Raw genomic sequence first — 16,599 nt, 5'->3', positions numbered from 1 at the left:
TGTTCGTTAACCGAAATATTCGCTATCAGAGGCGTTCGCTAACCGAGGTTCCACTGTAATCCCTAATGTTGGTGGTAAGTATACAGTCTGAAAAGTTTTGCACTGTTTTGAGTACATTATTAACAGTGTATAGAAAATACCAGCAGTTTGAAGCAAATACTGAGTGTATGCAGAAGCAATTTTTCTTCTTATGTATATTAATAGTGGGTTTTCCTGTAGACAATGATATGATGTGAAAGGTATTGATCCTAAATTCAGTTATTTTAAGTTTGACTTTATTTTTGTTTTTTAAATGCGCTTTTCATATGCAGTTCATTAATAATTCGGTACCAGTAAACTGTTCTTAAATTATTTCAAATGAGATAACATTGCATATCTCTACTTTTTCAGGACCTGCACTACTTCGTGATTTACAGTTTCTTAACCTGTGTATAGTAAAGAAGAGCAGGTTGAAAAATTGCTGCAAAAGAAAAAGCATATTCAAATTTTCACAAGGAATTTTTAATTGACTGTAAAGATATTAAAAGGCATTTCCCATCTCCGCATCAATATGGATCTGCCTAATGGTATTTGAAACGATGGTAAATGAAAACTGCAACTTGGCTAATAATCAGTCTCAAACTGATTTAAGAGAGGTTGCTGATGAGGAAATAGAGATTGTACAGTATATTGGAGGCTATGTGCTATGTAATGTTAAGAAAAGAGCAATTGCATTTCTGCTTTAAGAGAGACATTATACTTAATGTGTCACCGTTATGGTTATAAAAGTAAAGCATTAAAAAGTTTAGGTTTATGTAGAAAATGATTATCATCATACATTTAATACATTTGTATAAAGGCTAAGTGGACTTTTTGCAAGCTTAATTATCCGAAAAGCGTTGTAATCTTAAACATTATATAAGTAGAGGAGCTTTTAGCCGAGACAGACAATTTCAATCCTGATTCGTCTGTTTTCTTCTCCTGTTTGTTCTCTGAGCATTTAGTGATCCAGTCCTGGATTTCTAGGCCAGGAGAACTTTCACCAGAGCCCCGTTAGACGTTCATTTCAGAGAAAAATCCGTACTCTGCCCACTTCCACCTCCCGCGACCATGGACGAGGGGTTGGATTTGGGGAAGCAAAAACATAAGAAATTCTAGGAAAACTGTGTTAATGATAGTAAAAGGAAGATACTTGAGCCAGAAGACATGAGGAATTCTTATCACAGTCACTCTCTTAGGTGTAGCACAAAGAAAACGATTCAGACTTTTATTTCACAGATTTACAGATCACCAGCATACCTTATATACATTACTGCACACGCCTCTGGTCAAAAGTCTGTATAGGAGATTGTATTGGAGATATTTTAGGACGTCATTTCTATCAAACATCTCCAGTACACATACCAGGCGATAAAATAAGGTTTAAAGACAGATGAAAGAGAAATAATCATGAGGTCGAATACAATCGTCTGTACCATGCTAAAAATTAAGATTTCAAATATTTACACGTGTAATAAACTCTTCCAATAACTTTTAGACTAATATCTGTAATCTGTAACAGAGGCTCTCAAAAGGTCATAAACAGTGAGTCAGTTCTGCGATCAAGCTGTTTTAACACTTTTGTCAAACAGTGACTAGATGCACGCAGTAGAAAGTAATCAGGATAGTTTTATTTTCTTTGAAAAGAAGAACTGACATCACGAAAGAAAGCGTTGTTAAAGATAAGGGGCTTACCTTCTTTTCCCCATTACCGTTGTGTGTTGTGTTACAGAATTACTTCTCATTCATCCATTAGCATCTCATACATCACTTACTCTTTTTTCTCCGGGAAAAGTGAGCATTAAAATACCTCACTGACATCTGCATTACTTTTGACAGCATAATCTCTTAAAATAGTCTTTCCGGTGTAATTTTTCAGGTCATCCAGTTCTTCAAATCAGAAGGCAAATTGGCGAAAGATATCGACAGATAGAGAGGCGTTCCTGAATTGTCATTGAAACATTACTTTTTAATATCTTTTCCAACTCCGTGTAGGATGTTAGTGACTGATGTATCACTCCTTGCGCAAGATGTCCTACTAACGGATGAAGAGGGCGAAAGTTGCAACCCAGGAGAAGCACCACTGATCTTGGTGTCAGTAGATGCGTGCTGCTGGTCGACATTTTCTTTCTGTTCATTGATGGTCAGTTCGTTATCCCTGTAAAGGATAAAACAATTTAAAAACAAAATAAATAGAGCTTAAAATCCTATGGGCTAGAAAGAAAACAAGAAAACGACAAAGGTGCAGTGTAAGTACGAAAAATGAACTTAGTTTGAGAACAGTTTAGTGCTGAGAAGAAAGAGAGAAACAAAAACTGGATATTTTCTGTGATGAGAAACGGTCTCCTTTTTTACGGTGGTGAGCATCTATAACTTTGCAAGTTGTTTATAATGCCAACAATTATTTAGATTGTATTTTCAGATCGATGACAACCGAGATCGTCGTTGATACTATCATCTGAAGAGTACAGTCTTTTTATATTCCCACCTCTTACGTCCCTAGAGAATAGATAATATCAAGAAATAACTTTTTTAAGCGTACCTACATTCATCCATATACTCTAATACTCATATAAGAACGAGTTCACGCACGCAAGGAAGCACACCACTGATATATTGTATCTCTATAGTTAAGGGTTATTTACGACAAGGTAGGCAACCCTTTCGTTTATTATTCAAATTCTTTACAATATGTTTAAACCAATTGTGAACAGTGTTTTTCCATACCAATCGAACACTTTCTTTGTTTCCACAATGCCTCCATTGAGGCTAGATGATGCAGGGTCAGTCGTCGTTTGGTTTACATGGTTTCCTGTGTTTTCTTTCTCAAGACAAGGTTTGTTGTATTCCTCGCTAGGGAAGACTGGTGGAGGAACGGTGTATCTAAATAAAGGAAGATGTATAGTTACTGTACATGTTTCAGCGCTAGTCAAAAATGATATGTTACGATTTATGTGATTTGGAATGATTGTCTGAGTCTACAGATTACTGGCTCAAGGGTATAGATACATGTATATGGTGTTATGCACCTGGAGAAATAACTTTGGCACTGTCCCATCTTGATCAGGACTTATTCTGTTGCTTCACACTTTGATTAGCCGTTCGGTTAGAATGTGAGAGGCTTTTTTTACTGAGTGGCATACAAGTTTCCAATTATAGTAAAATCTCATTGTTATTAAGGTCATGTCACATAGATTACAGTTAACTAGACTCGAAAGCATTCAACTTACATTGGAGATTTCTTGGAACACCCATAACCTATAACAAATTTATTTAAATATGAAATTTTGTTTCAAAATACAATACCTACATTAGTTACTAATGTATGACTACTTGAAGACTATATGTGACACATGATCTGACTGCTAAGGCTTTAAAAAGGAATATGCTTTTTTCTAATACTTTATTTCAAATTTAGTTCAATATAAAATTATATATGCATAGTTTTTAACCATATTGAGAATTAGCCCAAGCCGTCGGAGAAAATCACTGAAAATAGACAGTAGAGTATAAAAAAAAAATATTTTAGTGGTATTCTATGACAAAAAGACTTGGTAAGTATATTAATAGTGTTATCTTAACCATTCTTAGATTAGTCGAGAAAATAGGAAGTGACAAAAGGGTAGTATTGCTCAAATTTCCTCTGAAAACGATGAATTTAAAGAAAAAAGTATGCAATCCTTGGTAAAAGAAAATAAACCAGGACGCGATGTGATATTGCTGAATGTTTTCTTTAACATTCAGATGGAGTTTGTACTTGCTGTCATTACCTAAAGACATGCGACATTTGCTTAACTGACTCCCTGTTAAAAATACTACTTGTATGCAACTAAACTCTCCTGCCTAGAGTTATTTCAATGCTTTTCTAGTGACAGGTGAGAATGCTGATGTTCCAAGACTTATATTGAAAATTAAGCATAATTATCTACTATGTTTAGGAAACTATTATTTAAAAATGAAATTAACCCGATCATAAAGAAACCAACTTTAAGCTCGTGTTTTCATTTAAACTGTGATTTCATAATATCAAGTGGGGAAAATGCAGTCGTATTCTTACATCTGTATGTCTTGGACACCCAACAGAAGATGATAATCGACATGACGACGATTAATCCTAGAATCACACCAACAAGAACTGTAGGGTTGATACCTGAAAGAACAGAAACACATATCATCATAAAAGTTAGAGCTCCAGAAGAAAATCTCACACATCAAAAACAAACCAAAAAACCAAAACATTTTCTTAAAGACCTCTGGAATGAAAAGGCCTCTAAATAGTTCTTGTTATTGTTTACTGTACATGTACTTGTGACAAATGCCTATAAACACATACTTTTTAGATCTCCTTTGTGAAGTTTATAACAGTCAAAAGTAAGTACTTTCGAATTTTTTTCTTAGTTTAACAAGTTGCTAAATTAACTCGTCTAGATTTAGTATCCATTTAAAAAAAATTCCTTCAATTAACCTAATGTGGTATTCAAAACTTTATGCAGGCATGAAAGTATTTAATAAGTGTATTAATATACCGCGTTCCTCCAACATCAGCAAGACTCAAGGTGTTGTACAGTGATAACAATACACTAGTACAGCGAGCTTCCCCGTTAGAATATTGCACAAGAAGACAAACTCCCAGTCCAGTGAAAAACCAAAGCACAAAGATGAGGCGGTGATGTGACAACAGAGCACAGTTACAGATGAGTAAACCTTGTCTAATACGCATAAACACATATAATGTCATCAATCTATTTATCTGTTTAATGGTGACTGGTGTTTAATCTGTTTACTTGTTCATGTATTTAGCAATGAAAGAAATATTTCTTTGAAAAGAGCAAGAAGGTGTAAGGAGAGCTAGAATGTTTAAACAGCCTTCCAGATAATGAAGTCATGCTTGAAAGAACTTCGTTCTCTCGGCAATGTTGTATTTACCATAAATAGACATAAGAAATTTATTTTATTAATATGTACCTACCTTTTGTAGTCGTCCCAAGACCGATTCCAGTAGTATTCCAGATGCTAGTAGTATTACAGATTTCTGAAAAAAATGAATAATACATAATACTAGATCCGGGTATTAAGCTAAAAGTGAAAACTGGTTTCAATACAATGGTACAAAACTGAAAAAATAACATTAGTAACGCTTCTTCCGTTCTTCGTATATTATTTCAACCCCAAGAAAAGGTTTTGATCTATATTGAATTCTCTTAAAACAAATAACTAAAATTGAGTAATTTGTTACAAAATGATGACAGATCTATGTTTGATTAACTTGCCAGGGGCTTTAAACTTCTGCTAGCCATTTAAAGTTGCAGCCTTGTGTTCCAAAACCATATTTTACAACTTGAGAAAATCTTACCTGAAGGATGGTACGAACAATTTTTAAGCGTATCAATGTATCCTTTCTTGCAAACAAATGAACCATTGCTTGTTGCAAATGTGTCAGGAACTGTGATGGTGGCATAGTTAAAACCTTTATGCGTGATCTCGAATCCTTCTTGGTGAAAGCATGTATGGTTTTCCTTGTAAGCACAGCCAAGTACTAGTTCTGTGTAAAAATGTAAAAATGTTAATTAAAAAGGGTTTAGATGGTTTACAAATAATTTAGACAATCTAGATTGTTTATCAAGTAGATGAAAACAAAATTTATACTACAATCTTCAATTTGAGACTTTCCAATAAGGTTTATGACATTTCCCTGATGTCTGAGTTTTACACAAGATACTGGTCTGGGAGACAGAGACCCCGCTCTCGTGAGCGATGAACATACTACGTCACTTCCTGTTATCCAATCAACGCTAAGTCTGACGATCATACTGATGTTTCAAACACCTTGAATAATTTCACTTTATTTCTCTCCAATACCAGACAATGAGCTTATAGTTTGTATAGTCTTGAATTATTTAGCTAGGTTTGGACCTAAAGAATCTGGGGTCTCAGACTCCCTGATACTAGATGAAAATGCGGTGAATGCAGCAGAAAAAGCAGATAACTAGGAACGACTTGAAACTTTAATGGTAAGCTGATTATATTAATTGAAAATACACCGAAAGATTTGGAGTGAAATTGTCGTCCTCCGCCCCCAGAAGAAGAAGAAATTTAGTACTTTATTACAAACTGACGATAGGCCTGGGGCTTTAAGCTTTATTTGACTTTTGTTGCATTAGTCTGTTACTCATTTTAATATCTCATTTAAGAGGAATTTTCTTGTGAAAGCTATGGGCGAAAATAAAAAGCATTGACCTAATTAAAAAGAACTTATTTTAGTAGCTTAAATAGCATGAATGAGGATCGGATAGGTGGTCAGTGAGGCACATGGCTCTCCAATTCCTTACCTTGACTTCCCTGGGAAGAATAAAAGTAAAGAGAAAAAGGTCGTGTATCAGTATCAGCAGCCGTGGGAAATAAGCAGTGTATTTGAACCGGACACTCTTCGTTCCTAATTTCACAGCTCATGGTGGGAATAGCTGCAATATACATGTATGTTATGAATATTACTTGTAAATTGGCTTTTAATTTAATAATAAAAATATTTTTTCTGATAAGATAAAAATAGCACTTTCCAAAAATCAGTTTGATGCTTAAAGGTAAATCTGATAAAGGATTCGAAGAAAGGCTAACCTATGTATACAAAGAATGCGACTTTTCAGACGATGGACATCCAATCACAAGACAGTCGTGTGAAGCTTCAGCTTGTGATGAGTCACCTGAGTTTGACCTGTCAGGTGACGATGCCAACTGCGCTCTGAGTAGACGGGATTGATGTCAGCAATGTCTCACAATTTACCTTGGGAAACATTAGGAGAAAAATGCATAAATACTAAAATGGAAAAAATCAGAGTTATTAATTTACACCTCTGTCCAAAAATTAGTAACTCGGGATGGAGGAAACAAACATTCCTTGAAGGCAGGTATGGATGCTAGTGAGGGGGAAGAACAAAGGAATTCGGAACTGGAACATGATTATTTCCATTCTTTGCTAAATTACAGCAACTAATAAAAGTACACCAATCACTCCTTACCCAAATGTAAGATATCTAATTTTAAACACAGTCTTGAAAAAAGTTCCATTTCTTGGTTGAAGATCAAACATAAAATTAATAAAGCTTAGTGTCCGGCACAACATAGCTTTCACTGATGACTAATCGGATAATATTCTTTACTTCAGTCACTATAGGTATTCTTGTTCAAGTGTAGCAAGTCTTTTGGGACTAATGTTCCAGAATCCAAATATATTATCTTTCACGCACCCCCACACATTATCTTAACCGTTCAAACAATCAAGCAAACCAGCACTGATAACTCCACTCAGGGACAGATGTACACCAAATGGCGCTGTTTTTTTAAGAAATAATTTGCTTAAATGAATCGTTTCAGTCATTAAAGACTGTGTAACTTTTAACATGGTAAATTAAATTAATGTTAACATGGTATACACTATTCTAGCGCACATATGTAAATGTCTCATTTCATCAATGTAAACATCTTCTCTTTGTGCAGATAACATTAATAAAAGTTTGCAAGTATATAATAAGTATTATTACAAAAAGTAGTTATTAAAATAATACATGTTTTAGTGGCAACACACCTTGTGCCGTAACTGAAATACATATTAGATCTAATTAGAGTGACCTTTAATTAAAGGCACAAAAATATGGGACTATATAAAATAAGACAATATTTAAATAGACTGCATTTTAGAGTAAGAGTCATCAGCTATGAATTATTTTAGCTCAAAACATAAATTTTACTACACATTATCCAATGACTATAATTATAGCAAATAAAAAAGATTTAAGTACATACAGATACAAAGAATAATGTTACTAAAAAGTAACACACTAGAAGTGTGTGAAATTATCCTTAAAAGCCTGTCACATTTCGTAGCGCCATCACCTTAGTCTATAAAATACAGTATCCGGCTCCGTTTCTAACCTCTTTCTGTTTCACTGTTTCTCTTATCATTGAAAGTATGACTAGTCAACCTATGTGACAGAAAATGTGAGAGAGGACTAACATAACTTGAAATTTAGCTCTACTGAACGATCTAGTGATGGAAACAATTACTTTGATGTGAAAGTTGCAAGATCTTCAGAAGCCACTATATAGTCCGTGCACCATAAGCATCCACTTCATTAAATCGGAAATTCCCGTTAGCAGCGCACTTTTGATCGTGACTTCGCGAGCGTGATTTTACGACATATAAATCACATCACTATTGTTATTTTTACGCTTTTTTGGTTTTACTTATTATTTATTACATAAACATGAGTTTCCAACTCACATTTAAGTTCCCACTGGTAGATTCGCATTCAATGACCATGATGTGAAACCCAGATAGAATGTCGTGAACCTGCAGCACACGGAAACGCATAATGACTGGCTGCATATTGGCCGAACGTTCGCATCCTGTGATAATATTCCAGTTATAACATCATTGACAGCTGAGTACAACAACTAGACCTTAGTGAGAACTTCGCCATGAACACTTCTAAGATTTCCTGTGCATTTTGGATTCTTTTCACGCTGCTGAAAGGAGCGCTGTTGATGACATGTAAGTAGTGACTCATTCATGTTTGCAGATTCATTTTTATAATGTTCTTATAATGAAAGCATTAATATTGTCAACGATAATTTACTTCATACAAGAGGTATAGATATAAAATTAAGCAAAGAATTAAAAAACTTATTTAAAGCGAATAAAATAATAAGACTGGATAACAGTATGACACGAACGATTATTAATGTTAATTAAATTCATGACTTTCTTTACAGTGTTCACATTTTTTACTTCAATGTATGTACTCGACCTTTATGACTATTTAACAGTGATCAGTATTATGTATCTCGTAATGGATTCAATGCTAAAGATTTTGCGAAATTTCCAACTATGTATTATTGGGAAAGGGCATAATAAAATGCGTACATTAGGTTATCCGAGGAAAGGCTTTACCCAACATACTTGGAAATGTCAGTTTATCACTACTTTATACTCTATTTTCTTCAGTGATAAATCCCTTACACATTCGTTACAGTGCGACGCATTCGGCCTTCATTCCTAAATTAACAATTAATTAATCAAGCATGTTTTTAACACGAAACTATTTACGCAAACAAATCGTACGTAAACCAACAAAATGATAAAAAAATTACCATTAATAATGCATCGTCATAGTAATCATCCATATATTCACACATATGAAGCTTTACCTAGACAAGGTTGGTAGTTAATGGAACTTCTATACATCTGACATTTATTAAAACAGATGGAAAGGCATAAATGCATGCAACATATTCCTGTGTTATTTCTTCCCTTTGTCATATTCTTCTGTAGTGCCTGTGTGTGTGTGTGCAGACCCACCCAATGTCAAGAGTCTCACTGTGGACGGGGGCGATAATGTCATCATCGATGAGGGCCAGGTGGTCAGTGTCTCCTGCTTCTTTGAGAAGGGCAATCCCCCAGCTCACTTCTATTTGCTGGATAAACATGGAACGAAGCTGAATTCCTCTAGTTCTGAAGGACACCTTAGGTCCTCTCTTACTGCGCGGTGTGAAGATGACTGGCCAGTCGTCAGGTGTGAAGGCAACGGGTCACAACATAATAGATCCGTGATACTACTCGTCAAGTGTAAGTAAACAAACTTAATGTTTACACATATCTTACACATTAATGTGATACTATTTTGCACCTTTATAATGAAATGATCTTATTGATTTTATAGGTATTACATATTTCGTGATGTCTAAAATAAGTAACTACCTAACTTCTAGGAAAGTTTTTTTTTCAATCGTCCCAGGTCGTCCTCAGTTTATTGACAAGTCAACAAAAGTTGTTAATCCTGCTCTTGACACCGTAACATTTGGTGTCAAGTCTCACACCACAGCAGTCAAAGGATGCCTCTTGACATCAGTTTCTATAAAACATTACACCGAGAGGGAAGTGAACTGCACTCTCACTGGTCATCCACCTGACCTCATCCTGAGTCTTCAGCTTCAGAAGGAAGAGGACAGTTTATGTAGAATGTGGACCTTGACTCTCAGCAATGACTGGGGTTCTTCCAACCCAATCTTTTTTGTCAGAGATAGATCAAGTAAGCATACGATTAAAAAGATAAAGGATGAATTTTGGCCACTTGTTTCAGTTCACAAAATATCGTACGGAAATAAGTAAGAAAAGTATTTTTTTTTACATGTACTCAAAGTGTACACCTTCATTTGTTCTGTCGTGCAATATTTAGTGATATGGGCTGTTAGATGGCAGAGTTAGCAACTTTAAGGATATACTTAATTACTGCTAATTATACTAATACTAGTGATTGTATCTGAACAATACTATATAGAAAAACCCAAAATGTCAAATTAAAGCATAGGTGTGCAAGTACATTCTTGATTGCACCGATATGTTCACATTCAAGAATACATTCGTATCATCACGAATCACTGGATTTAACTACCCTGACTACATGGGGGAATATTGTGCATGTTTTAAGTAGTATAATGTATGGAATTCCGGAAGCACAGAAGCCGATATATATATATTTAGTACATTAACACTGACAAAATATAGTCTGATATATACTACCACTAACTTTAACTGTTTTGTTGAACTACCAGTAACAATTCACACTAAAAAGAAGTTCTGTGCGTGTTAGAAAATATAATTTTTGTTGTTTCAGCGCAAGAGCCATCGCCATCTTCAGGGAAAACAATAAACATTGAGCTTGCATACGCCATTGTGGTGACTGTTGTTTTGATTCTTGTTGTTGGTACTATTACCATTAAAAAGGTCAAAGAGAGAAGATCTGGTAAGTTAGATTAAGGTATAAAGGGATGTAGATACTACAAACAGTGTAAGACGGAGTCGATAGTAATTCAGGGATAGTACTTTGTGAACAGACATGTTTTGGAGAGAGTGTCTGAATGTAACCTTGGAGTCCAAGTGGCAAATGTGATCCAATATTTTATCTTCGGTTCAGATTAATATATATTTGCAGTCTTGGAAGCTCTGTGACTTAAAAAGATAACTACTGAAAAAAAAATGTGGGTGCATATTTTTAAATCCTTTTTCAAATTAGTTTCCGATTTCCTACATTTTGTAATTGAATAATCTGTCTTAGATGCTGACATAATACCATTATCAACTATTTCAGACAGTTTTTTAATATATTTGGTATTGTTTTTACTCTTATGGTTGTGTGCCTGTACTCTCTATACACATAATTGTCGTTTTAATTAATATTTAGGCCTACAGATGGGAGCAGAGATCGGTACGAAAGTGTAAGAGGAAACTTACCAAGTAAGTCATTAAACATAATATTTTGATTTCAATTTCTTAGTTATTTATCAGCTTTGTTTTTTCATCTTTTTCACTTTTCATTTTCAAAGTAAAGTAAACAGAAAGCGAACAACCTGGTTTGAGAGGCTGAGCGAGACTATCCGAGTCGTCTCATCAGAACAGTAACATGAGAATACCCGACTATCACACGGGTGTGTGTCGGTTGATCTCAAAGCTCTGTTTCCAGTCAACTCCGATACCACGTGATATGCAAATGATGCTCGTATCCTTTATCCTAAAACACGTACGCGTTCATCAGGTCTGTTAAGAGTTACAAGAGATAGGTGATAGCAATACATAAATATGTTACATGTATTTGTTAAAATATCTTGGTATACTTTTCTTTGTTTCCTTCTGAATTACCATGTCCAATGATAGCTTATACAATGTTTCTCTTGTTGTGTCTTTCTTTTTCTTACAGTTTGCAGAAATGTTTGAGATGAGTTTTTAATTTTTAAAAAACCTTAAATTAGAGTGAATCTGATAATAAAGTGATTATTAAAGAAACAAAAATTTCTGAGGAAAATTGTTAAATTATTTGAGTATTTGCTAATTTTGTACTAAATTTTTCAATTTCGTTAACAGATGCTTTTTTATTCTGCACATATTTTATTTATTGCATGGTTATTGTAGTTATGTTCTTCTCTTGCCTTATAAAATTGATAATTACCAGGTTTCAATACAAACACTCTTAAACAGTGGCTAAGTTCATTTTTTTTATTTCATGGTATATTTATTTATTTTATTTTCATGTTGTTTCGTAAGAGCTATAAGCGTATTTACGATAGTCTATAAGTCACTGCATGGTATGAGCACCGACAGACATACTGGATGTGTGTACGCGTCCATGGTATGAGAAACGAAATAAACTAACGGCAGCATTCCTTGGTGAGTACAGTCAATTTTCATGGCATATATCTGTTTTGAGCATTATTTATATCTAGACTTATTAATGAAGTCCTGAAATAGTTTTCCAACACAATTTTTTCTTCACATTTTTGTTCTAATCGTTGCTGCAATTATTTTGTCGTTATACTGTAGTCCTCAAAGAGACTGGCGTTGTCAATAACGAATCATTTTACTGCATGTTTGACAGGAGACACCACTCTATAGTGTGATGTTGATGGGCTGACCTTCTCAGACCTAGTCAAACAAGCACGTGTGAGGCTGGACAGATGAATGGATTGCCCAGACCAGTGGTCGTTTTTACTGATGTTTTGTTGTAATGAACAGTTTGTACTAGAGTGAAGAGTGTCTCACTGTTGGAGGTCTGACGGTTAAAAGTACTTTTTGAATAGGGAAGAAACTGTTATATAAATGTAAAGTCTGGTTCTTTCTTATCTGTACTCTCTTTCTATGTATACTTCTCTCTGCATGTTAAAGAATAAACTACCGGGACATCTGATGTAGGAGCAAGCAGAAAACAAATTGAAAAAGAATGTGAATTGTATGATATAGAGAAAGGTGATGAAAGACTGATACCAAAGCATGAAAATATTCAACATTTACATTACTTGCATTGTGTAAAGAGTAAAAGAACGACAAAACGATGAAGTAGCTTAAACCAAGACATGTAAAAAGACAGTAAGAATGTTTTGACTCTAGGGTCAAAAAGCTTTATGAAGAACTGGCTTTCTTTTAAAAAGAGATAAAAGCTTGGTCTGTGTACTTATGCAGTGAAATTTTCATCATAAACTTTGGTAAAGAGTCTGCTTCGCTGCACAAATGATGATGACGATGATGATGATGATGGAGTTTTATAACGCGCAATTTCCGTATCACAAAGATACGCTCAATGCGCAGAAACAAATTCAACTATATGGCACTTAGGTAATGGACATTTACAAAACTGTCATTGGGAGATATGCATAGATTATTTTAACACACACACATACTGATATGATGGTGTGTGGAATTTACCTTACATGTGGATTTTTAGTATAGAATTTATTGTATCGGTCTTGTGTGTTTATATGTGTGTTTGCCTCTGTATTACCCCTATGTATTTGTTTAACAGGGGAATAACATGATGTTCTACTCGATGTAGTTGTGGTTTCATTTTACACAGTGTGTGTGGATTCAAAGTGTTTTCCATTGTTAAAGTAGTATAGAGGAAAAAGAGTATTCATTTACTCTGACACTGCCTAGTATAGGAATCACAGTTTTTTTCAGACATTATTCAAACTTCATAGCAAAATTTCATTTCGAGATTGTATTTTTTGACTGGCTTTTATTTCAAAGGAAGCAGATAAGCATTCTTATTATGCACTAATTTTAAGAAGAAATATCTGCAAAATGTACATCTTGGCTTATCTCCCTTCACTTGTATGGCATAATACTGCTGTACCTACTGTTTATCAACCAGTCTCTCTTTTCATTCAGAATGTGATGTCCCCATGTTTACATCACTGTCACATACAAAACCACATTCAAAACAATCAGAGTAAGCTGACAGTAGACAAAGTAAATATTCATGGGCTAAATTATTCGAAGGCCTAGTATTTTTATAAACAAAGGATGCACCATTTAGATGTCAGAATGGAGAACATGAAGTCTCTCCATGGATTCCAGCGAACGCCTAATACACATGAGATGTTACGCAACATTACAAATCTTTTAAAAAGACTTTTAAAAGGATGTACCTTTGTATAATTTACTATTTTTAAGTCTTAGTATATAACAACAATAATTGACATTTTTTTCTCAAACTTCTATGATCTTTATCAATCGCTTTCTGTATAGAATTCTGAGTTGAGTATATAAATAATATAGCGACTTCTTACAATAGTCCTTTCTGTTGTGTTATATCTGAATACAGTTGAGTTTAAAGCATCATGCATTTCTGTGATTCTGTGATCTATGATGGATTTTCTTTCCAAAATACTGTACTCTACAATTATAAAAGTGCATTTGTATAGACCGCTTCCCCATAAAAAGATAACACATTGTACATGAAGGTGAAGCCAGTCTAATAAACAAAAAACGAATTATGCTATAATAAAATACAATGTACATACTAGCAGTCGATAAGTTTATGCATTTTCTAAAGTCACGATATATTGTGGAGCAGTATCCTGGCTTCTAGTTATAGCACACAAACACCTTTTGGGAAATAGTAGCTTCAATTTAGTCATGTGTTTGGTTAAATGATAGTGCTATTTGTAATGAAACTTCAACGTCTTATATTGTATTAAACACATTGTCATATTTGCTAGTTCTTTTATCTTATGTGTTTACTTTTATATTTGTATGTTGTTGAAATATCGAATTATTAACATGTATGGGTGTGTGGGTTGTACTTGTCAGTAGTGTGAAATAAAAAAATACAAAGTTAGTTGGAGTTGTACACTAAGCCAGTAACTGAGCGAATTCAAAATGACAAGGAAATGCATTGTAAAGAAAATTACTGCAAAAACCTATCACAAATTTCACACCAAACTTGAAAAAAAATCATCAAAACATAAATTATCTTTACGTCTTATAGTACTGTAAAAATCTTTCGTATATCTGATATTATAAAAGCCTGTGCTACATTAAATATAGGATAATGTGCTGTCAGTGGTATTGAGGTGTCTCGTGGTGCAGCGGTTAGCGCCTGTCGCTAGTACAGTTTGGGCTGACTGTCCTGGGTTCAACTCTCGCCTAGGGCACGCTGTTAATTCTCTCTTTGCATGTGGCATCTGCTTACAGGGCTGGCTGCCTTGCCGTGATATAGTCTTAGTAACCTTAACTTCTGACTCAGTAGAAACCACAAATCCCCCAGCTCCGTCCCCGTCAGTGAAGATGGAAACAGAATGTCTTACATAAACCTGACAATTGAATCTAGTAACAAGAATATGCATCCCTTGTTTTCTGACAGTCAAGATTCTTAAACTAGTCATTAACATTGTTTGCTTTTCGATTCGTTTATCTTGCCCTTCTCTAACATATATACCCGCAACGTGTTTGTTTACGCAAGGGCGAGTTTCTGCAAATGAAAATTTCGACTGGTATTTTAAAAAAATTATATTTATTAACCTTTAATAAAAACAACTATCTGTGATACTCCTTTTAAAACGCATTTTAAATACATTTAGGTGGTGTAAATTTTAACAAATATTCGTTTTGTTTTCTTGTAGTAAAACCAACTGGAAGATTATAACTGAATAGGTCACAAAATTCACAAATTGGAAAGTAGTTAAAAAATTAGACATTAATAAAAAAATTTTTTAAATATATACACACAAAAGTTCAAAACAGGCATATATTTCATTAGAATATACATTTGAATTTAAATATTACTGTTTTCTTCTCATTTTCGGTTGAGTACAACTGAATTGAGTAAACGGCAACAAATGTCAATGTGGCGCTTGATCAACCAAATCTTCGTCTTCTTTAAAGCATAACAAAACACCTGATTGGTTGAAATTTTCAGCCTTTAAAGGGAAGTCATCGAAAGAGGAATATTTCATAAAGCTGGAATAAACGAACACTTTCTCCCGAAGTAGCACATGAGTTAAAATAATTTTACTTGAGTGGCATGCCTTTGATGTTGATCTCCTAAGTGCATAGCAATCCACTGAAAAAGTATATTTTCTATACTGATCTTCATGTCATTGGAATCACGCCCCAACCTTACACTGTTTACATGGTAATGAAGCTTCTTGTTGATCAAACTCTAGTAGTTGGCAATGAGTATTGCAGTGGGCTTGATTCAAAGCTACAACCACATATTTTAGTCTCCAGGCTACACCTTGGACTGCGTTTTGCTTACCTCCACTTCACACTAAGTAGTACATAGATGAAATGCATTTCCTTGATTAATTTATCTGTTAATATTTTCACTCTCTGTGTCAGTCGTTAGTAATGTAGTACTATGCATTCTAAAATTTCTAAAAGATATATATGGCAAGTTTTTACGTGAGAAATGCTATCTCTGACTCTTTCTTTAAGCAAAGACAGACATTTTCCGTCTTGACTCGTCTGGTTTTTTCTTCTGTTTGTTCTCTAAGCATTTAGTGATACAGTCCTGGAATGCTAGGCCAGGAGAAGTTTCACCAGAGCCCCGTTAGCCGTTCATTTCAGATAAAAATCCCTTACTCTTCCTGACCTGGAAAACTATGAAGACATGAAGATTCTTATCCCAGAGACATTATTCACTCTTATCTGCGGCACACAGAAAACCAGACGATTCAGACGTTTTTACAGATTAACCTCATCACCAGTGTACCTTATATATTGCCCTCTCCTACCTCTGGTCAAACATGTATATA

The 16,599-nt window shown here is 34.5% G+C and overlaps 2 protein-coding genes across 7 annotated transcripts; one reads left to right on the top strand and one right to left on the bottom strand.

Annotated features, from left to right (window-relative positions):
* Positions 1–1,240: 1,240 nt before the first annotated feature.
* On the bottom strand, positions 1,241–8,215 carry LOC112568143. The gene is made up of 9 exons (XM_025245270.1): positions 8,080–8,215; positions 6,634–6,799; positions 6,348–6,479; positions 5,372–5,560; positions 4,988–5,050; positions 4,076–4,168; positions 3,249–3,276; positions 2,746–2,901; positions 1,241–2,176 (listed from the first exon to the last, which is right to left on the bottom strand). Exons 3-9 carry the CDS (start codon positions 6,466–6,468, stop codon positions 1,981–1,983), a joined length of 846 nt encoding a protein of 281 aa, XP_025101055.1. The 5' UTR covers positions 6,469–6,479; positions 6,634–6,799; positions 8,080–8,215; the 3' UTR covers positions 1,241–1,980.
* A 159-nt stretch (positions 8,216–8,374) lies between these two features.
* Positions 8,375–14,681, top strand: LOC112568144. Of its 6 annotated transcripts, XR_003100005.1 has the most exons (7): positions 8,375–8,566; positions 9,368–9,640; positions 9,810–10,103; positions 10,689–10,817; positions 11,256–11,308; positions 12,113–12,235; positions 12,444–14,681. XR_003100005.1 is itself a non-coding variant. In XM_025245274.1 (6 exons), the coding sequence occupies exons 1-5, from the start codon at positions 8,494–8,496 to the stop codon at positions 11,291–11,293; spliced, it is 807 nt and encodes a 268-aa protein (XP_025101059.1). In that variant the 5' UTR covers positions 8,375–8,493; the 3' UTR covers positions 11,294–11,308; positions 12,444–14,681. The 6 variants fall into 6 exon arrangements, 4 of the variants coding, with proteins under 4 accessions (XP_025101059.1, XP_025101058.1, XP_025101057.1 ...); XR_003100004.1 differs by having other exon boundaries at positions 11,256–12,235; XM_025245274.1 differs by lacking the exon at positions 12,113–12,235.
* The last annotated feature ends 1,918 nt before the right edge of the window (positions 14,682–16,599 follow it).

This window comes from Pomacea canaliculata, linkage group LG7 (assembly GCF_003073045.1).
Source record: "Pomacea canaliculata isolate SZHN2017 linkage group LG7, ASM307304v1, whole genome shotgun sequence".
In the NCBI taxonomy this organism is placed as follows: Eukaryota; Metazoa; Mollusca; class Gastropoda; order Architaenioglossa; family Ampullariidae; genus Pomacea; species Pomacea canaliculata.
This window is presented reverse-complemented; position numbering and strand designations above follow the sequence as displayed.